Source organism: Mastigoproctus giganteus, chromosome 6 (genome assembly GCF_048544385.1).
Source record: "Mastigoproctus giganteus isolate SK-2022 chromosome 6, ASM4854438v1, whole genome shotgun sequence".
Taxonomy (NCBI): domain Eukaryota; kingdom Metazoa; phylum Arthropoda; class Arachnida; order Uropygi; family Thelyphonidae; genus Mastigoproctus; species Mastigoproctus giganteus.
In genome coordinates, this window is record NC_143580.1 from 52988590 (window position 1) to 53012602 (window position 24013).

Sequence of the window (24013 nt, forward strand, 5' to 3'; positions counted from 1 at the left end):
CGGTGTAGATACACCATAGTTTACCCATAAATTTGAACTTCATATGTAGTGTAAAAGGCATCGTTTTAATTGTATCTCATGTACACTACATATGTAGTTTAAATTTATGGGTAAACTATGGTGTATCTACACTGATATTATATAGTTAATTACCTAAAGCCATAAGAAATTATGCTTTGCGCATTTCATTTTTTAATACTGTTTTGTAAATACACTTCCCTTTGTAATATGTATATTTTTGTATTATATTGCCCTTTTAAGAATTGTATTGTATTGTTTTTGGCAATAAATAAATAAATAAATATGTAACGTAGACCATTACCAATGCAGCCATTTTGAAAATTCTCTTCATTATTTGGTAACTTGGCACCATCGACGTAGGCCTTTTGTTTTTTTTTTTTTGCTAGCTATGTACACACAAACCGAGGAATTTACCAACTGACATATAGTAATATTTTCTGTAAACCTGCAGAATAGTTCAGAATATTTCTGTATCAGTATCAAAGCTAGCCTATTGGTCATATTGTTTTTTTAATATTACACTAAAAATATGTAATGTTTATTAATCTTTAAACTCTTCAGTTAACATATCTCTTTTAATTAAAAATATGAGTCACACCACTAATATTATTCAGTTTTTCTTTTCAGCTTACAGGAATATGGTATCACCAGGTTAGATCAAAATATTTGCCTATTAGTGACATGATGTGCCAGACTAGCAACTATACTTATAATTCTGATGGTGACAGGTTACATCTCCTTTTCAAGGGAGTAGATTTTTTGTATGTAGATAGAAGTCTTTTATATACTTGAAAAACTATAACCTTATTTATATACAGGGTGTTTCAAAAGTGATGGTCAGTAATTTAAAGGTGAACAGTACAGACTACAATATGCAAAAAAAGCCGTAAACATGGGTCCTTAAGTGACCCATGTTTACTAGGGTAAACATGGTCACTTAAGGACCCTGTTTACCCTAGTTTTTGAGATATTGCACATTTCTAGTTGGGCTCCACCACTGACAAGGTGAACTGTACAGAGTTGGGATCACCACTGACAAGGTGAACTGTACAGAGTTGGGATTCACCACTGACAAGGTGAACTGTACAGAGCTGGGATCCACCACTGACTTGTTTGTTTAGGTTAGGTTATGCTCATTCTTTCCCTTTCTCAGAGACGTAGCAGGCTTACTAGTACTTGTCAAAGGATAGTCGACATGGAAAGAGGTTACAGCAATGAAGAGTATGCGGACGTGCACACCATGTATGGTAAAGCCAACAGCAGTGCACTCGAGGCTGCACGTTTGTACCAAGAAGCATTTCCCTGCCAAAAGCAGCCCAACAGGTGCACATTCATCAAGGCACATCAACGCCTTAGAGAACATGGGCACTTCGCACATAGACTGTGAGCAGGTAGGCCCAGACGCATAACACCTGATGTTGAGGAAAGAATGTTAGAAAGAATAGAACAAAATCCAGGAATTCATACGAGGAGGATTGCTCTTCAAGAGCGTGTACTGAGTCATAGCAGTGTGTGGCGAATTTTACATCACCAAGCAGCGTATACAAGGTCTCAGCAGTACAGTCCCGCCCCCCAGAGTGCTCCCATAGTCAGTGGCGGATCTTAACAGAAAATGTGCATTATCTCAAACTGTTCATTTGCGGGCCAATGTTCACTGGGACATTTTTGCTTATTTTAGTTTGTACTTTTCACCTTTAAATTATTGACCATCATTTTTGAAACGCCCTGTAGTTTAATGAAAAGAGAAAACTAAAAAGTTTCCTTTTTCATTTCAATAAAAAATATTAAAGCTAATATCTATTACATTAAATATTTATATGTACACTGGTGTTCACTGAATCGCCAATGTAGTATGCCATGTTGGGCCATCTTTCACACAGATAACATCTGCTGTTTGCCTAGGCATTGACTCCACTAGATGTGTCTGCCAGAGGCAAAGGTTGATGACATTGTAGAACAGATATCATCTTTTAGGGGCACAAAAGGTGATATAGTTGTACACGTTGGCACTAATGATATTAAGAGTAGGAGACCGACAGAATTGCTTAACAAGTACAGGTCACTGTTGAAAAAAAGCCGTGAAATAGGGTTGAAATTGAAAGTGTCTGCAATTCTGCCCAGACACGATAGGAGGGAGTATATGATGAGAGCCCTGTCGATCAATTCGGCCCTGGAAGGATTGTGCAAGACTCAAGGGGTAGAATTTTTTTCAGCCTGGTCTGTACTTGTTAACAGGAGAGACTGCTTCTACAGGGAAGGGATACACTTAAATAGAAAGGGTGCAAGAATGTTTGCTGATGCTATCGAGGGAGTGTTAGGTGGGTCGGAAAACTGCTAGATTGGGGGGATACAAGGACTAATAGATTAACAGTAGCCACTGGCAGAGGTGAAAGTGATTCTTGCACTGCTTCTATTGGAACGAGCCGCAGCCTGGAAAATAAGATGCCGGATATTTCAGAGACTGCTGGGAATCATTGGGGTACAAATAAACACATAGGTTGTGTTAGGGTAGCTAAGAAAAAGAACAAGTGCATGTATACTTGCGTGTACACCAATGCTAGGAGTTTAGTAAATAAATTTGATGAATTTGAGGTATTGCTCAAAACATCAAAGGCAGATATTGTGGGGATTTCAGAGACGTGGCGTCACAGATATAAGGAATGCAGAACTAGAATTTGGGGAGTACAATGTCTACAGAAAGGATAGGAAGGGCGGAGGGGTTATGCTATTAGTTAAGAAATACATAAAATCCAAGGAAGTGAAGCCAGTAGACATTGCTGGACAGTGCAGTGTCGAGTCAGTTTGGGTACATAAGCATTGAGAGATCAAAATTGAGAGTAGGAGTGTGCTATAGGCCTAATGACTCTGATGAGTATAATAAGAAACTGTATGGGGAAATAGAGTGGGCCAGTATATCAGAGAGTCTTATAATGGGGGATTTCAATTTCCCAGATATTGACTGGAATTTGGGGGTTGGTCACTCACACACTAGCAAGACTTTTGTGGATTTATTGGATGATTGTTTTCTACATCAGCATGTTCAGGAGGCAACTCGAGTAGTAGTAGTAGAAGTAGTAGTAGTGGCATGTGATGCAAGAAAGCAAACGTATGAGCTTATGCAGCATCAGCTAAAAAAAAAAAAAATCACACCATTCCCTCCAAATGCCTGTCCAGTTCCTCCTTAAATTTATTCAACTTATCAACTTCCACAACAACAGATGGAAGTTTGTTCCAGCAATTAACCACCCGCTGGCTAAAGGCAAATTTCCGCACATCTATTCTACATCAGTCTTTTCTTAATTTGAATTTATGCCCCCTTAGGTTCGTAATCTGAACAAGTGGAAGGATCCCATTAGAATTCAGTGTGCTCAACCCATTCAAGGCCTTGTATACCTCAATCAGATCACCGTGCAGGTGCCTAGTCTCCAGCCACTGCAATTTGCAGAACTTAAGCCTCTCTTGGTAAGAGGATCCCTCCATTCCCCTCACCAATCTTGTTGCCCTTCTCTGTACACGCTCAAGTAAATCTACATCCTTCCTAAAATGAGGCCTCCAGACCTGTACGCAGTACTCAAGGCATGGCCTGACCATTGCCTTATACAGAGGGATAATCACCCTCTGTGTAAGGTGATTTCCAGTCTATGGGAGGTACCCATAGACTGGAAATGTGCAAATGTGACCCCAATTCACAAAGGAGGATCAAAGGCTGACACAAGTAATTATAGACCTGTGAGCTTAACTTCTGTTCCAGGAAAATTAATGGAGGCACTGGTTAAAGAAGCACTGCAGGATCATTTAGACAAGACTTCAGTTATAGCTCAGACACAGCATGGTTTTGTTAAGGGGAAGTCTTGCCTGACCAACTTGATTGGATACTATGATGCAGTCACAAAAGAACTGGATGCAGGGAATAACTTTGATATTATATACTTGGATCTTAGAAAGGCTTTTGATACTGTTGCACATGGAAGACTGCTACACAAATTGGAGCAGTGTGACATTGGAGGCAAATTGCTGCTATGGATAAAGGGGTGGTTGAGGGAAAGAAGACAGAGAGTGGTAATCAAAGGACACTGCTCATCGTGGACTGATGTTATTAGTGGAGTCCCTCAGGGCTCAGTGTTGGGTCCATTATTGTTTTCTGTATTTATAAATGATATTGATGATGGTATATCGGGCTTAATGTCCAAGTTTGCAGACGATACAAAGGTTGGCAGGGTTGTCAAGGACACTACTGACACTATGCTGCTGCAACAGGATCTGGAAAGGTTGAGCAGATGGGCTGAGAGGTGGCAAATGAAGTTTAACATTGACAAATGTAAAGTACTACACATGGGAAACAGCAACCCCAGAGCAACGTATCAACTCTGTGGTACAACACTGACAGTGGTGGAGAATGAAAGGGACTTGGGGGTGGTTGTGCAGGCAGATATGAAGTTCTCTGAGCAGTGCAGACGGGTGCAAGAGTAGCTCATGGAGTATTGTCAATGATATACAGGAATTTTTCCAGCAGGGATAAGGAGGTGATTATTCCATTGTATAAGGCGATGGTCAGGCCACACCTAGAGTACTGTATACAGGTCTGGAGGCCTCATTTCAAGAAGGATGTAGAGCTGCTGGAACGAGTACAGAGAAGGGCAACAAGATTAGTGAATGGAACAAAGGGGTGCTCTTACGAAGAAAGGCTTAAGTTTTGCAAATTACAGTGTCTGGAGACTAGGCAGCAGCGAGGTGATCTGATAGAGGTGTATAAAGCCTTGAATGGTTTAAGCATGCTCAATGCTGATGGGATTCTTCCTCTAGCTCAGAATAATCACCCGAGAGGGCATAAATTCAAATTGAGGAAAGACAGATGTAGGATAGATGTGAGGAAATTTGCCTTTAGCCAGCGGGTGGTTGGTTGGTGGAACAGACTTCCATCCCTTGTGGTGGAGGTTGATAGCCTAAATAAGTTTAAGGCTCAGCTGGACAGGTATTTTGAACGAACAGAGGGGTGAAGTGGAAGTGGGTTTTTTTTTTTTTTTTTTTTTTGGCTGATGCTGCATAAGCTTGCTTTCTTGCATCAAATGCCTCTACTAATGCTAATGCTAATGCTAAACTGATGATGTTACCAACAGCAAATTCAAAATGGGAAGCATTCAAAGAACTTATCTTGGAAGCTACTAGGCTTTACATACCAACTAAGAAATATTGTTCAAGGTTTAGGCCTAAGTAGATGTCAGATGAACTAATCAGACATATGGCAGAGAAGAAAAATGCATGGGATACATACAAATTAACACGTGACACAAAAGCCTATGATAGATACAAGTTGATCTGTAACCAAGTTACAAAGGAGGTTAGGCAGGCGAAGGCAGATTACGAGAAATCTTTGGCAAGGGATGCAAAGAAAAACAGCAAAGAGTTCTTTACTTATGTAAACTCTAGAAGGAAGGGGATTAATCAGATTGGTCCACTTGATATTGATGGGTCAACTGTTGATGATCCTGCTCAGGTAGCTAACAAACTGAATGAATATTTTGCATCAACATTCACACATGAGGAGTTATTCAGCGAGGGGAATGCCAGAGGTGTATTCAACTCTGGCAGTAAGCTAGAGAATCTTGTAATAACTGAGAGTAAAGTGGAGGAGAAATTGTTGAAGGTAAATACAAGAAAGGCACCTCGGGTGGATGGGATCTATCCAGTTATATTAAAGGAAGCAGCAAAGGAAGTAAGCAAACCCTTAGCCATAATTATGAGAGCTTCCTTGGACTCAGGGGAAGTACTCGTGGACTGGAGATGTGCAAATGTGACCCCAATTCACAAAGGAGGATCAAAGGGCGACACAAGTAATTATAGACCTGTTAGTTTAACTTCTGTTCCTGGAAAATTAATGGAGGCACTGGTTAAAGAAGCACTGCAGGATCATCTAGACAAGACTTCAGTTATAGCTCAGACTCAGCATGGTTTTGTTAAGGGGAAGTCTTGCCTGACCAATTTGATTGGATACTATGATGCAGTCACAAAAGAACTGCATGCAAGGAATAACTTTGATATTATATACTTGGATCTTAGAAAGGCTTTTGATACTGTTGCACATGGAAGACTGCTGCACAAATTGGGGCAGTGGGGCAATGGAGGCAAATTGCTGCTATGGATAAAGGGGTAGTTGAGGGGGAGAAGACAGAGAGTAGTAATCAATGGACACTGCTCATCGTGGACTAATGTTATTAGTGGAGTCCCCCAGGGTTCAGTATTGAGTCCATTATTGTTTTCTGTATTTATAAATGATATTGATGATGGTATATCAAGCTTATTGTCCAAGTTTGCAGACGATACGAAGGTTGGCAGGGTTGTCAAGGACACTACTGACACTATGCTACTGCAACAGGATATGGAAAGGTTGAGCAGATGGGCTGAGAGGTGGCAAATGAAGTTTAACATTGACAAATGTAAAGTACTACATATGGTAAACAGCAACCCCAGAGCAACGTATCAACTCTGTGGTACTACACTGACAGTAGTAGAGAATGAAAGGGACCTGGGGGTGGTTGTGCAGGCAGATATGAAGTTTTCTGAGCAGTGCAGACGGGCTGCAAGAGTAGCTCATGGTTTATTGTCGATGATATATAGGAATTTTTCTAGCAGGGATAAGGAGGTGATTATTCCCTTGTATAAGGCCATGGTCAGACCGCACCTAGAATACTGTATACAGGTCCGGAGGCCTCGTTTCAAGAAGGATGTAGAGATGCTGGAACGAGTACAGAGAAGGGCAACAAGATTAGTGAATGGAACAAAGGGGAGCTCTTACGAAGAAAGGCTTACATTTTGCAAATTACAGTGTCTGGAGACTAGGCACCGGTGAAGTGATCTGATAGAGGAGTATAAAGCCTTGAATGGTTTGAGCATGGTCAGGGCTGATGGGATTCTTCCTCTTGCTCAGAATAATCACCCGAGAGGGCATAAATTCAAATTGAGGAAAGACAGATGTAGGATAGATGTGAGGAAATTTGCCTTTAGCCAGCGGGTGGTTGGTTGCTGGAATAGACTTCCATCCCTTGTCGTGGAAGTTGATAGCCTAAATAAGTTTAAGGCTCAGCTGGACAGGTATTTCGAACGAACAGAGGGGTGAAGTGGAAGTGGTTATTTTTTATTTATTTATTTATTTTTATTTTATTTTTTATTTTTTTTTTTGGCTGATGCTGCATAAGCTTGCTTTCTTGCATCAAATGCCTCTACTAATGCTAATGCTAATGATATACAGGAATTTTTCTGGCAGGGATACGGAGGTAATTATTCCCTTGTATAAGGCAATGGTCATGTCACACCTTGAGTACTACTGTATACAGGTCTGGAGGCCTCATTTTAAGAAGGATGTAGAGCTATTGGAACGAGTACAGAGAAGGGCAACATTAGTGAATGAAACAAAGGGTTGCTCTTACGAAGAAAGGCTTAAATTTTACAAATCACAGTGTCTGGAGAGACTAGGCACCTGCGAGGTGATCTGATTGATGTGTATAAAGCCTTGAATGGTTTGGGCATGCTCAATGCTGATGGGATACTTCCTCTTGCTCAAAATAATCACCTGAGAGGGCATAAATTCAAATTAAGGAAAAACAGATATAAGACAGATGTGCGGAAGGTAGTTGTTTGGTGGAACAGACTTCTATCCTTTGTTGTGGAAGTTGATAGCCTAAATAAATTTAAGGCTGAGCTGGACAGGTATTTGGAACGAACAGAAGGATGAAATGGGAGCGGGGTTTTTTTTTTTTTTTTTTTTTCCCGGCTGATGCTGCATAAGCTTGCTTTCTTGCATCATATGCCTCTACTAATGCTAATGCTAAATAACAAAATTTTATATGATATAATATAAAACAGGATCTTTCCATTTCTTTCTTTCTCACACACACGCACACACACACACACACACGCACACACACACACACGCACAAGCACGCACGCACGCACGCACACACACCAAAGAATATTAGCCATAAATTTCTGTTACCATTATATAAGATCTTCATTTGTACTTCTATAGTTAATTGAGTAAAAATATTCAAATTGAAATATAAAATTTAATTGTCTGTACTGTATATAATATTTCTTATTTATTTTCAGGGGACGAGAATTAACTGTTGAGGGTGAATTAAAGAAGGTAGACAAATTAGGAAAATTTCAGATGGTTTACAGCAACTGTAGGTTTTATTTATAAAATTCCATTTCACTGATTTAAAAGTTATAAAGTGTAAATATTTTAAACGAACCTTTTAAGTTTAATATTCTGTTAAATATAAATTTATTTAGTACCTATAAATCATTAACTGAAATGCTTTTTAAGTCCAGGATAAATTTACATATAGTTGTATATATCACTATTTTCATACATGAGAGCTGCAGTCCAGAAAGAACTTCCATTTATTTGTCATAGGATTGTTAAAATGGTATAAGGATTTGCTAATACATTCTACTTTTCTGCAAATTTCCCTCTGTTTCAATTGCCACCTCCATACCTAGTTCTCATAACACTGTGCACAGCCATCTTAAGTGTGTACATATTGTTGTTCTTGCTACATTTCAGGATTGATACTAAGTTCAGCACAGGTCATCTTTCAATTTGTTAAACATCCAGAAGACTGGAGGAGTCGTGTGGAGATTTGGGGGAGTGTTGAAATGAATCAGCCCCTGTCATGTAGAAATTCCACAACAATGTTGGATGTGCAGGGTAGTGAATTTCTTGATGCAAAATGAAATTTCTTGCTGCCACAATGAGGATGAGTCTGCTCAACTGCAGGGAAAAATTTGTTCTGCAAAAGGTCTCTGTAATACCTTGTTATTGTGACATCCTATATTAGGAGGCATTTGTGCAAAATTAGGGTTAAAAGATTTTGAGGAAGTACTTTAAAGTAGTAAGAAACATCATTAATCATACAGCAGTGCAATTCAAAGGATAATTTCAAGTACTGTTGAATGAAGCAACTGCAGGCCAGGTACATGCAAGGAGACCTGACTGAGGTATTTAAGGCTTTGAATGGACTGAGTAAACTAAATGCTAATAGCATCCTTACTCCTTCTCAGAGAACATGCATAAGTGGACATGACCACCGCATATCCCCAGAGCAATATGGCCTTAGTTGCTAATGCTCCTAAAAACCAAATAACAAATAACAATAACGAGCATAAGTGGATAAATTGGAAAAAAAGGATGGCTGCAAGATAGATGTGCAAAAATTTGCTTTCAGGCATAGAGAAATTAATTGTTGGAACAAACTTCTATTGGAACAGCAGTCTGGAAACCAAGGTGTCAGGGATTTTAAGACCTACTGTGGCCCTCATGGAACATGCAGATACATGGGCTGTGTTAGGGTTACTAAGAGTAAAAAAAGTTGCATGTATACTTGTATATACACTAATGCTAGGAGCGTAGTAAATAAATTTAATGAATATGAAATGTTGGTCAAGTCATTGAATGTAGACATTGTGGGGATAGAGATGTGCTGTTACTCAGATAAAAGGGATTCAGAATTTGAATCTGGAGAGTATGTGTACAAAAAGGATAGACAGGGCAGCAGAGAAAAGGAATTATGCTGTTAGCTAAGAAGCACATAAAATCTAAGGCAATGCCTCCAGCAGATATGAGTGACTAGTGCAATGTTCAGACAGTTTGGTATAAAAAAAAAAAAAAAATGAGAGTAGGAGTATGTTATAGACCTAATGATTGTGATGAGTACAACAAACACCTGTACAGACATGTAGTGTGAGTTAGTAAATCAGAATGTCTTATAATGGGGACTTTAACTTTCTATATATCGACTGGAACTCTGTGGATTGGTGACTCACACAATGGCAAGACTTTTGTGGATTTATTGGATGATTGTTTTCTTCACCAGCAATGATAGAGAGGCAACAAGAGAAAGCAGTACTCTTGATCTGATTATCAACATCAGCGCTTTACGCATTAAGAATCTGCTGATAAAAGGTCCACTAATTGGCAGTGATTGCACTCTACTAATGTGGGATTTACTTAAAAGATGTAACTACTGTCAAGGGCAAAGGGAAGGGCTTCTGCTTTCATAAAAGTGACTACAATGATCTCAGACAGTGTTAAATTCTATATAGTGGGACCAACTGATAAGTTACCAAAAGAAAATTCTAAAGGGGAAGCATTCAGGGATGGGTTGCAATCATAGAAACTACTATACATTTTGTGCCAACTAAGAAAGACTGTTCAAGGCTTAGACCTAAATGAATGTCAGATGAACTGATAAGACTTATAGCAGAGAATAAAAATGCATGGGATGCATGTAAATTATCGGGTGATGCAGATGCCTACAGTAGATATAAATCTCCAATCAAGTCACAAAAGAGGTTAGGCAAGCTAAGGCAGATAACAAGAAGTCTTTGTCAAAGGACACACAGAAAACAAGCAGCAAAGACTTCTTTACTTATGTAAATTCTATAATGAAGGTGATGGATCACATTGGTCTACTAGATATGACTGGTTTAACTGTTGATGATCCTGCTTAAGTTGCTGACAAAGTGAAAGGGTATTTTGCATCTACATTAACACATGAGGAATTTTTTAGATATAGAGATGCTGAAAGTGTGAAATCAGGAAACTGAATGATTTTGTGATAAAGGGAAATGGAAGAGAAATTGTTGAAGTCAAACATTAAAAAGACACCTGAGGTGGATGGGACCTATCCAATTATGTTAAGCAAGGCAGCAAAGAAGGTAAGCAAACTTTTAGCTATGCTTATGAGAGCATCCTTAGATTCTGGTGGTGGGGGGGGTCCCTGTGGACTGGAGTTGTGCAAATGTGTCTCCAATTCACAAGTGTGACATACCTATTAGCTTGAATTCTTTTCCAGGGAAAATAATGGAGTTACTGGTTCAGGATGTAATACAGGACTATACAGATAGGAATGCGGTTATATTGCAAGTCATAGCATGTAATTGTTAAGAGGTAATCTTGTCTGACTGACCTGATTGGATACTATGACTCAGTAACAAAGGAACTGAATGCAAAATATAATTTTGACATCATATACTTAGACTTTGGAAAAGCTTTTGATACTGTTGCACATAAAAGACTGCTATATAAATTGGAGCAGTGGGTATTAAGGTCAAATTACTGCTAGGGATAAAGAGATAGTTGTGTAGGAGAAGACAGAGAGTGGTTATCGATAGACTCTTCTCTTCTTGAACTAATGTTATTAGCAGAGTGCTTTAGGGCTCAGTGCTGGGCTCATTGTTGTTTTCTATGTTTATTTAATTATATTGATGAAGGCACATCACGCCTAATGTCTAAATTTTCAGATGATACAAATGTTGGCAGGGTGGATAATCAAAGTATGCTACTGAAACAAAATCTAGACAAATTAGGTAGATGGCTGAGAAATGGAAATTAAAGATCAATATTGACAAATGCAAGGTATTTCATACAGGTAGCAGTAATCCCAGATTAATGTAATAACTATGTGCTATCACACTCAGGGTAGTGGCAAATTAAAAACACCTGAGGGTAACTGTACAATTAAATATGATGTTTCTGAGCAGTGCAGATAGGCTCTACCAGGACAGCTCATGGAGTTTTGTCAATGATACACCAGAATTTTGCCAGCACAAAGAAGGAGGTGATTATCCCATTGTATAAGGGCAATGGTCAGGCCACATGTTGAGTACTGTATACAGGTCTGGAGGCCTTATTTTAGGAAAGATATGAAACTTTCTGCTGCTTCTTAACCCCTGGCTTAGTGACGTGAAGAGTTTTGTAAAGTCAGAGTACCCGTGTGTACCTTTGCACCTTCCAATAAACATCATATTTATCTGTTGGAAGAGGTGTTGAGAAGAGAAACAAGATTAGTGAGAAGAACAAAAGGGTTCTTTTACCAAGAAAGGCTTCTTAGTAAAAAAGAAACTGGAAACTCGAGCACCTAGAGATTATGGATCTGTGAAGAGATCTGAATGAAGTGGTTAAGGCTTTGAATGGATTGAATAAGATCAACTGTGATGGAATCATTCCTCTGGCTCACTCTGTATGTCTGTACAGTCCATTGCTTGTATTTTTTGCATCATTTGCCTCTGCTAATACTAATTCTAAATTATATTTAAAAGATATCTGAAAGTATTAATAAAAAATTATACAAATGACTTGTAAAAAGTTGATGTATGGCCATTAGTTTGCTGTAATTTTTCCTCTTTAACTCCCACTCCCAGAAAATTTCCTGGTTATTAAACTAATGCAAATGTTCTGTTTGTTCTTCATATGATTTAATTTTTAACTTATTTTTTTCTTTCTTTTAGATCCGAGAACATTCAATTTTTGGTTTCTAGACACTGATTATTACAATTATATGGTAGAATACATGTGTTTACCTGGTGCTTTACGCTACATAAGTACGTATCTTGTTTTCATTTTCCTATCAATGTATGAATTTTATAAATTATTTTTAAGATGCTTCCAATCTATGGATTAAGTAGAAATTTAAGCTTATAAAATGTTATACAAATCTTTCATCAGTCACACATGGATAAATAAAGCCAGCCTGTCTATATTTCACAAGTGCTAAAATTATCTGATAATACACAAAATGCAATTAATTATAAAAATAAGTGTACATTTATTTTTTATAATTAAAATAAAAAGTTATTTTGTAAATAAAATAAAATATACACTGATCCCTAGACAGATGAATATGCATTAATACCAATACAACCCACACAGATTTCTAATACAGGCAGAACATATAAAATCTAGTTCTCCAAAAAAAAAAAAAAGACCACTAAGTTTTGTCCCTCCCCCAACCTGCAGGGGGAGTACATTCTCTCTGAGTAGCACTATTGGTTGGCAAACTGCTTCATCCTAATATGATTATATCAAAGTTAAAATCAAATAATATTTAACTTAATGCTTCTGAAAATTCATTTGGTTGCTGGTGGACTTTAAATTGCTGTAAATAATTGTTACGATCTTCTGAACTCGCATATAGAGACTACTGACCATCAAACATAAAAGTGACAATTACCAAATTTATTTCTAAGACCAGTACACAACATATAGGGATAAGACAGACCTTTATGCCAAACACAATCAAAAGCCTTTGAGATGTCAAGAGCAACTACTTGTGTTTCACCGAACCTTTCCATTGAATTAGTCCATAAATGGGTTAACATAAGCCAGAATATCACCAGTGGATCGACACTGACGGAATCCATACTGGCAATCGTTGATCAGACGGAAGGTTTCTAGGTAGTTTAAGAGTTGGAGGTTAATTGATTTCTCCATTACTTTGGAAAGAGTAGAAGTAATTGCAATGGGACGATAATTGGATGGGAGGGATTTGTCACCCTTTTTAGGAACTGGCTGGATATGAGCAAATTTGCAAACAGAAGGAAAAACACCTTTGGAATAAGAAAGTGAAAAAAGGCGGCAAAGAATAGGAGTAAGTTCAGGAGCACAGGTTTTGAGAACAAGTGGAGAAATACCATCAGGACCTGCAGCTTTCTTAGCATCAAGATTCATCAAAATCCTTCTGATATCCTTTTGACAGAAGTCTAAAGGAGGCATTGAATGGAGCATGTTGGGAATGGTAGGAGGTGTTTTACCAAGATCATTAATACAAGAGCTGGAAGAAAAATGGGATGCCAGCAGGTCAGCTTTATCCTTGGCTGAAGTGACAACAGAACCATCTGGTTTGGACAGAGGTGGGAGCAGAGATGGGCAAAAGTTGCGGCCAATAGCTTTGGCAAGAGACCAGAATGCTCGGCTACCATTAGGGCAAGAAGCAAGTTTTCTACTCTTAGCCTGTTCAAACTCTAGTTTGGACTGATTAATAACTGCTTTACAATTGTTGCGAGCTTTGGTGTAGGCAGAAAATGAAACTGAAGAATTAGAAACAAGCCAATTACGATATGCAACATTCTTCTCTTGGACAGCCTTAGCACATTTATTGGAAAACCAAGGTTTAGATAAAGGACGAGATTTTAAAGTGGAGTGTGGGATAAAGGATTCCATTCCTGCAAGAATAATTTCACTGACACGACCTGAGCAAACGTTGGAATCAGAAGTTTTGAAACAGTAATCCGACCAAGGAAAAGAAGAAAAGAAGTCTCGCAGGTCATCCCATTTTGCATTCTTGTAATGCCAAACAACGCGAGGTTGGGAATAGCCATGAGATAAAGGTTCCATTGGAGAAGAGACAATCACCAAGTTGTGATCTGAAGTGCCTAAAGGACCTCTCACTTTGACCGTGTACTTAGAAGGGTTGTTTGTGAGAAAAAGATCAAGCGTATTGGCTGTATGATTAGGATTGTCTGGTATTCTTGTAGGTAAATGAACAATCTGTGCTAGGTCATTAGTATTGCAAAAGCTTCAGCATCTCGACCTACTGGGTCGGTGTGAAAACGGAAGCCAGCTGGAGTTGTGAACATTAAAATCACCAAGGAAAATTACCTCACTGTTAGGAAAGTTGGACTGGAGAAAGTCAAGTTGCAAAGAGAGGAAGTCAAAGAGTTCCAAGTGATTAGTGGAGTTGGGAGAACGGTAGAGACCACAGATGAATTTGACACAATGAGGTAGAGAGATTTTAAGCCAGAGAAGATCAAAGAGAGGAAATTCCAAATTGCCAAGTCTCTGACAAGGAATATCAAAACAGACATATGCACAAGTACCACCTTTGAGGCGAAAGGAATCATACAGCGAATAATTTGGGCATCTGAGATGAGCAGTAGTTGAATCAACCGATAACTGAGATTCTGTCAGAAAAAGTATATGGGGTTTGGCAGACTGCAAGTGGAAATGGACATCGTTGAGATTAGAATTGAGACCACGTATATTTGTGAAATGAATTAGGAAGTGCTTGGGAGGTTTAGATCTTTTCTCAGATAAGCTTGCTCTACTAGTTTGACAATTCATGGTGTATTCAATAGTAAGAAAAAGTGGGTGGGACATGCTGTATGAAGTAATGAAATTTTTGTATATGGCGTAAACGTGGTAAGAATATACCCAGATCCTTGACATAACGTGGCCTCGACAATGCTCACCATATACACACTACTTGGACTCCGTCCAGTCACTATCTGGAAGAGTAGAGGTAGCTGATCCGAAGCCTCCTAGAGAGTTACCAATAGGTTCGGTCCGGTGTACTAACTAGCGGCCGGCCTGCGAACACCGTTTTAGAGCTGTACCCTCAAAATGTAAGGAATAATGGATCTTGCCACGACGTTCATCATAACCTCAAAAGTCATCAATCATACTGCATGATGGAAGAGATAGGGAAGGGTTGACCGGAACTTAGCTCTAGAGACTAAACATTGGTTCCCCCACTTCAAGCCTCCAATAAGCAAAGTGGTGGTATTTCACCGGTTGATGAGAGTCATCTACCACCTAGTACTGCCTGGTAACATAGAGGGGCGGCATTCCTTCATGTGGTGTGGGCGCCACACCTCGACCCCTGCTTACGTTGGTTCACACCTGGGTGGTCACCCACCATGTGCTTGTGCATGGAGGTTATACCCAGGATTACTAACAATCCCACCATCATGAAGGTGCAAGCAGAGGATTTGGCTGTCACAGACCGTCCGGACTTCACCGAAATTGGGTCCACTTGACTTGAGTGTCACCCGAATATCAGTTCCATTAGCGTTTTAGACTCCCAGGTAGCAAGTACAGCTTGTCTGGCATATCTGAGAGAATGTCTGTGACAACCTCAAGGACCATATTGTATATATTGATGGTTACAATAGCACAAATCAGCTGGGCATGATCATGTATCACGAGTCTGGTGTCGGTGAAGCAGAATCATGTATACATGAAATTACATTATTATTGATATGTAACAAATTTAAGACAAATTTTCTTAATATATCAGTTTTTAGCTTTAGATGGTCTGTGCATGCTTTGCACAGGCTGTCTAAAGGAAGTCTTGTATTGATATATAAAACTCATGAACATAGTAACTTGTGAAGAGAGATATATACAGAGAGAGAGAGAGAGAGAGAGACAAAAAAAAAGAAAAAAAAAAAAAAAAAAAGAGTATACAGGAGAAGAGTAATAAATAAGTGTTATATATTTGTAATTGAACTTAATGCCTAAGTTTATAAAACTATAAAACACATAAGTGTTCTATAAAGTTATAATCTTAGTAATTAATCAATAAAGATGATAGCTACATTTACTTTTCACTTCTGTTAATCACAGGAAATGGAAAAAAAAAACAAATATGTAATTTGAGAAAAAAATATAATGCACCTGAAGTATAATGCACTGAGTACACATTAACTAACTTTTTTGTGGGGGGGGGGAGTACAAAAAAGTGCAACTGTGAGTTTAATACTGTGCATCCACATTTGGCTCTAGTGTGAACTTTCTACTTTGCTGCTCTAGTCAGAAGCATGATTTATGTTAAACTTGAATTACAAATCATAGCAATATACCTCAATACTATCATCATAATTTTAAGAAATATAATAATGCAGGCATCACACAATCAATATTACTATCAATATTTTACTGTCAGTATGAATTTTTTTTTTACTGTGAGTTCATCAGTATGAATTTCACATGATTAAAATTATTGTCAGTATTGAAAATACTGACAGTATTATTATTGATTGTGTGAAGCCTGCATAATAATGCTATATTATTCCCAGTTACTACAACAATGTCTACATCATCATTATCCATTTTCAATCCACTGTAGGATGAAGGCCTCTCCAGCAACTTTCCAGTTCCTTCTGTTTTGCGTAATGGCCATCTCCATTCTTATCCATCTCTGTTTTTGTCTTCCAGGTTTTCATTTAGCTCCTCTTGGGTACTATTCTGTTATTTTCTTAGTCCATCTGTCATCACATCTTCGAGCTGCATATCCTGCCCAAGCCTATGTCAGTAATTTTACTTTTGATAAGAATGTCCTTTACTTGAGTTTGCTGCCTAATCCACATGTTTCTCTTCTTATCCAACAGTCTTCTTATCTACAGTGTGAACAACTTGTAGATGTGGAACAACAAGCTAATTGGTAAAACAGATGAGCGATCTTACATTGTAATAGGCCAAGTTCAGTTTCTGTGCATGACAGCTGGTCATACACAGAGATTCTTTGCACCCTCTGCTTCCACTCTGACCCCTCTCACTGCCATAAGAGAGAGAGTGAAAGCCACTGGGGACTGAGGGGAATTTGTTTCATTGTGTTGTCATATTTAATAAAGTGCTGGAGGGTTTGATCTTTTTCTCTTCACACTGACCATGCATCTTGAAGAGAACCACTGTACACTTTCATTGCCACCAAAATGATGTTACAAGGCTTACCAATGAGGTGTGCATGAGTGGAGTTTAGGGAGGCAGGCCAACCGGACTTTTCCTAAATCTTCTAAAATAGAAAGATATTGAATCCATCAATTTTTAGACTGAGTGTCTGATACCACACAGAATGCCTGTTCCCCTCTAAGCCCCAATATTTAGTTTCTACATATTATGCTGAAAAATGATGTTATGTTATAAAAATTTGTTATGATAGTTACAATTTATGGATTTTATAAAAGCAGTTATAGTATATGCCTATTGAATTGGACAAAAGAATATTGAAGAGTTTTTATGTTATGCTTATACCAGTACAATGAACAGAGTGGTGTCAAGATTCTCTCCTACTTCAAGTATAATTTTTGAGTGAATTCATAGGCAAGTAGGAGACAATTTCACCTTTTTGATCAGATAAACACAAATAATAATTGCACTGTGGTGAAGTGCTATTAATTTGAAACAAAGATATTGAAATCCAATAAATTCTAAGTCATAAAAGAGTCTACTTAACAGTTCAAAAATTGCAAAATTGCTTCCATAGAGTACTAGCACATGTGCTGCTTTGTTGGCATATCCAACACCTTGGACATTTCTGGTGCTTTTTTGACATACTTTTCCTCCCTATTCTGTCCGTAATGTTAACTTGTGAAGTTTGAATTTATCACATGGACAGGTTATTGCCATTTATATCAGAACTTTTGTTCTGTATTGATGTTCCTATCCATGTTGGACTTCTCTAATGTTGTTTTTCTCTATTCAAATATCAGTTACTTATTCACAGTGGTGAATAAGTAACTGATATTTTATACTGGTTTACCCAAAACAGAAATGTTAAGTGAATGCACCTTAGCCATAAAATGCAACAATGTTTTCTATGAAATAATCTTGACACCTAATATTAGTGGTAGATGACTTTCATCAACCGGTAAAATACCACCACTTTGCTTATTGGAGGCTCGAAGTGGTGAAACCCATGTTTAGTCTCTAGAGCAAAGTTTCCGGCATCCCCTCCCCCCCATACTTCTCCTTCAACCCATGTACGGTACTAAGTACTATAGGTTTTGATACCTTTCGTGTTTGAGGTTTTCATAAAAAAAAAAAAAAAAAGACAACTTTTATTTCTAAATAAATAAATAAACACTGCACTCTCTCAGCATCTCAACATACCAGTCTCAAGCAGCTTTTCAACTTTTAAAAACTTACAGCAAGAGTTAATAAACCTACATTAAGTCTTTTTTTTTTATTGATACAGTAAACCCTCATTAAACTGGACTAATAGGGGCTGAGAGGTGTCTGTTTTAATGAAAGTCCAGATTATATGAAATACGCTTTGTAATGTGGGTATAGCTTATTTAAACAACATAATGTACGTGGATAACAGTAAAAACATGTTTATTTTACATTAAAAATATGTATGTACATAGTCAAAAATATGTATTTTTAATGTAAATACAGTATGTACATACATATATATATGTATGTACATACTGTATTTACATTAAAAATACATAATGTTCATAATCACTTAGACAAGATTGCACTGGTTCATCTTCATTTACCTCACTTGCCACATTCACTGGTTTGAAAAAATTACTTATCTTTTTTTGTGATTGTTTGCAGTTTATTTCCTTTACTACCAATTCAGGTAGGTATAAGTGTTCATAATAGGCAGATACATTTTCATTTGTTGATTGTTCAAGTGGTCTTTCACTTCACTTACCTTAATTTTTGGCTGAGAGTTGTTGCTCACTTCATCTTCTTCCTCGTCTGGACTTTCTGCTGCTCTCATTACACTATCTGCGATCTCCTCTTCGGTCATGATGTGGTAGCCAGGATTATCTTCATCCTTCATCTTTCCTCCATGACTCTATTTCCTCTAAGGACACAGCTTTTTCCTAAATCTAAAAAGCCAACCTGAGCTCACTTTAAATTGTTCAATTCCTAACTGTTTAGCCAGTCTCTCCACTGCTGCTTGAATTTCTATTCCTCGCACAGCCAAACCAGACGAATGAAGTTGAGAAAACCATTTGTACGCAGCATCATCTAGTGCTTTATCAGTAGGCATCCGCATTCGTTTAACTTGACTTTTTTCTTTCTCCACGTTAAACTTGAGAACAAAATTACGAATTTCACTTTTTTTCTTTTTAATGTCTGACACGGTTTGTTTTGCGATGCCGTACTCAAGACAGATGCTGGACACTGAAGCTCCTTTTTCAAGTTTTTCTATCACTGATAGTTTATCATGAAGAGAAAGCATTTTACACTTACACTTCTGTCCTACACTAGGCTTACTTAAAGACATTGTTTAACTGCACAGCACAAACAACAAAAGATAGAAACGCATAACTGCAGAGCAAACGACAAACAACTGTCTGAATCGCAGCCGGGAACTAGGTTGTTTGTACAGCATGAGTCATCACGGCCCAATGACCTCAGACACAATACATATGACCTTAACCCGATTGTCGTTTGATTTTTACACTTTTAAATTTTTTTAGAGCTGTCCGGATTAAGTGACGTACGGATTACCGGGGTCCGATTTAACGAGGGTTTACTGTACTTAGATAGGAAAATAAAAATACATTTCGTAAGCAATTAAAATTTAATTCATCTATATTTTCACTACTGACTTTATTCTTATATGGATATGTTGTCAGTAAAAATATAGGAAAGTCTTGCAATCAAGAAACATGAGAGAAATGTAGTTTTCATACAACAAATTATAATCAACAACACTTTTTTTTTTTTTTTAGACAACATTATCAAAGTGGTTTTGTCCGTAACTGCGGTTTCATTTTTCCTGGGTTTTTCAATAGCAGGCATCTCATTTCCAAATTTTAACCAACAACCAAAGGGGATAAAAGAATAAATAGTGCATATAAATATATTTATAAATGTATAAAAGAATAAAATAGTATAGTTGGTAAGCATAAGTTAATAATATAGATAAATTGGCAAAATTAAGCACCCAGTGCTACCCACTGAGTAAGCTGTTGATGTGTTTGGCTGCGATTTTTACATTTAATTTGATAATTCATGCTTGTTTATATTAATCAGTAACTTAATCCATTGCTTACTTCACAGATGCTCAGGTATCTGTTGCATTTTTATTCTACAGAAATTTCACGGACATTGTTCTTTTGAAATTAGTATTAGTATTAGTAACGGCCGCATGGTGCAAGAAAGCCTATGGTTTATGCTGCACCAGCCAAAAAAAAAAAAAAAAATCCGAACAAAACAATGATAAAAACAAAAAAAAATAAAAATAAATAAATAAATAAAATAAAATAAAATAGATAACTAAATAATAATAATTAATAAAAAAAACAAAAGGAAATTAAACCTATCATCCTATGCGCTTCCCTTACCCGAAAGTACTATCCAGATGACCTTTGAATTTCCCCAAACTGTCGGCCTCTACCACCCACGAAGGCAACTTATTCCAGTAATTTATAACTCGCTGGCTAAAATAAAACTTCCTGCAGTCCAGTCTAAACATTTCCCCCCGTAACTTGAATTTATGTCCCCTAGTTCTAGCATCATTTATAATCTTGAAAATTTTGTCCTCATTCATTTTACTGATGCCTCTCAGAGCCTTAATCAAATCTCCTCTAAGGGTCTAGTTTCCAAACTCTGCAACCCATGGTATCTACCCTTCAAAATGTATCAGACATTCCTGTTTTCACAGTCTATTGGACCTTTCCAGATAAACAAGTGACTCGTACCAGTATAAGGAAGGTATTAGGGATCACATAAATTAGATGTTCTCACCATGGCATGTAGAATCGAGCCGACTGATTTCAAGATGGCTATTATCATTGGATATCGTGTTGCTGGCTTGTTGATTTGTACAATTGCTAACAACTTACACTTTCCAAAGTTGACTGTTGGTGATATTATTATAAAATGGAAGCATGGTAGTACCACCACCATCACAGAAGATTACCACATGACAGAGGGTAGTACACCAGTCTCATCAGACATCCCTGAAAAATATCAACAAAGGAGTTTAAGGCATCAGCAAGGATTGAGGTGCTGTATGAACACTATGTAAAGAGCTCTACAGCCGCAGCTTTCATGGAGAAGTGGTGCATAAGGCCAAATATCACCAGCCACAATCAATAGTTGCATGTCATGTGGTGCAGCAATAAACACTGTAATTATTCCACAAAGCAGTGTAAACTGTTTCTGTGAAATGATAAATCTTGCTAACCCTGATCCTATCAGATGGGCAAGTGCAAGTGGAGAAGATGCTTGGAGAACATCTGCTACTGCTACTGGAGTGTACCAGCAGTGAAATTAGGAGAGGTGGGTTGTGGCGCAGAGCTGTTCCTCATAGTTTGGCCTAGGACAGGAATGGTGAACCAGTGATTAGTTTATATTATTTTTTTAAAAAAAGTATTTATTTTTATTTTATTTGAAGACAAATTTGTTTTTCAGTCTTGGCAAAAAAGATTTCATTAGAAACTTTCAGGGAATTGTTACTTTACTTTTTTTACAATAACAATAAAGACTACTTACTAATTTTAGTCAGTTTCTTTTTCCCTGTGGCACACAAAAATAGTTACACTTTTATTTCAGCTTATTTTTTGGAATGTAGGGTGGAAAAAGGTTCACCACTACTAGGCTAGCTAGGACCTTTTGTATAGTTGTGCAGGGAATCATGTATGCTGACACCTACCTTAAACGTTTTGAACAATTCCTTGCTCCCTACAGTGTGCAGTTCTTTTGTACAGACCCACATTTGTTTCAACAGTATAATGCCTTGTGCCATACTGCCAGTGCTATTCAAGAATGGTTCATAGATATGAATTTACAAAAGTTGGAATGGTCGGCATAGACTCCTAATTTGAATCCAAAGGTATACCTGTGAGATAAATTGGAATGATATGTTGGGTGAGGGGCAGACCAACATATCCCACATGTTCTATGGGAGGAATAGAGGACTATGCCCACTGTGGTCTTACATTGATGGAAAGCCTACCCAAGAGGACAGTGTGTGTCATAGCAACCACACACTGTTAAAGCAAGTGACAGCAATGTTAATGTGAAACCAACATGTGTGTGTCCATGTACTTTTCGGTGGAGAATGTATAATTCCTCCACTTTGTTGAAAATCTATCAGAACATATGCTGTTACCATCCCATCTATTTATTCCTTAAAAATTAGTCTTCTATAATTTAAATCTAATAAGCTTTAAGCTTTTTCTTCTCAACTCTTCTCCATGGGCAATACTAAGAATACTGTTTTGGCTCTGTGAATATTAATAAAGAATAATAAAGATTTTTAATTGGTCAAGACAAGATATTCTCTCACATTCCCCCAAATACTTATTTTTTACTATTCTTATTTTTATGGTGAACTGATGAGATTTGATTTTAAAATACCATGGTATGTTAATAATTATTTCTATTTTACAGCATTTGTAAACATCTTATCCCGCAAGCCCATACTGAATGATGACATCTTGAAGTCACTTCAGGCATCATTGGATGAACATGGTGTTGATCACAAGTTTGTGGAATTTCCAGATAATAGCAACTGCTAAATAAAAAAGAAAACAAAAACTGAGATTTAAGTTTTAAAAAAAATTAGTTATTTATTCATTCATTCATTTTTGTCTAAAAAATCAGACAGAGAAATATTTCTGTGATTTATCTCTTACACCTTGCCATTAGTAATATAAGGTTACTATCCAAAACTATTGTTCTACTGTATATTCAGGCAAGTGGAAAAGTTTTAAATTATAAAATTGTTTTAAATTAATAAAAGTTTATTTATGTATGCGTTCTTAAATTTCATTCAGATGAACAAAACTGTGTAGAGGAATTATTCACTTTTATGTGAATTAATATTTTTTTCAGAATAATGGATGAAATGAGAAATATAACATAAAACATTTTCTATCTATTCAGAGTTCATATAACTAGTGCTGAGTTAGAAATATCAGTTGTTGCCTTGGAAAGCATGTTATGCATTACACAATCATAAAATATTGTAGCCTAATAAATATTTTCAATTGATGATTCAATTTCATTTGAGAATTATTTCCAGATTAACTAAATAAATAAAAAATAATTTTATACACAAGCAGAGAAACCATGTATTCATTAAAAAATTTATTAAAAATATGTGGGATTGGATTCAAAGCTATAAACTGCACTGGAAGAATTTTGATTTCTTGGAAATGGATAAGTATTTTGAAAGATTTTGCCATTATTTTTTTCTTAATTAACATATTAAACCTTGTTCAATGAATAGTTTTAATACTCCTATTCATGTTTGTTAGCATATTTTTAAATTTAGATAGAGATTTTGTAAGTTATGGCTTAATATTCAAAGAGCCTTTGTATCAGTGATTTCAGCACAACGAATATCACATCTCATAACTAGTAACTTGTAGTGTAGTGTGTGGTAATGGTAATAACTGTAGTGTTTTAATTGTAAATAAGTAGCTCAAAGGTTCTAATCTCATCAGTTGGCTTTTTTTTTTTTTTTTTATATCTAAAGAATTTTATTGTCTAGTAAGGCTATAACTAAGAAAAATATATACATACAATGATAACCCAGTTTAATATAATAAAATATATAATAAGTAGCAGTAGCTTTCGAGACTAACGAGTCTCTTTTTCAACTGATTTAAATACAACGGATAAGCGCAATGAGCTGAGAGTGAGGCACGTTATTCATTTTCTATTGTTGTTGCACGG

The 24013-nt window shown here is 37.1% G+C and overlaps 1 protein-coding gene across 1 annotated transcript in view; it reads left to right on the forward strand.

The window, feature by feature from the left end:
• Window positions 1-22851, forward strand: part of LOC150084263 (apolipoprotein D) — a 29797-nt gene extending 6946 nt beyond the window's left edge. The window contains exons 3-6 of the mRNA XM_090376169.1: window positions 649-782; window positions 8125-8201; window positions 12310-12402; window positions 22724-22851. Of these exons, the coding sequence (XP_090232295.1) occupies window positions 649-782; window positions 8125-8201; window positions 12310-12402; window positions 22724-22851 (432 nt within the window). The remainder of the gene's footprint in view (window positions 1-648; window positions 783-8124; window positions 8202-12309; window positions 12403-22723) is intronic.
• The last annotated feature ends 1162 nt before the right edge of the window (window positions 22852-24013 follow it).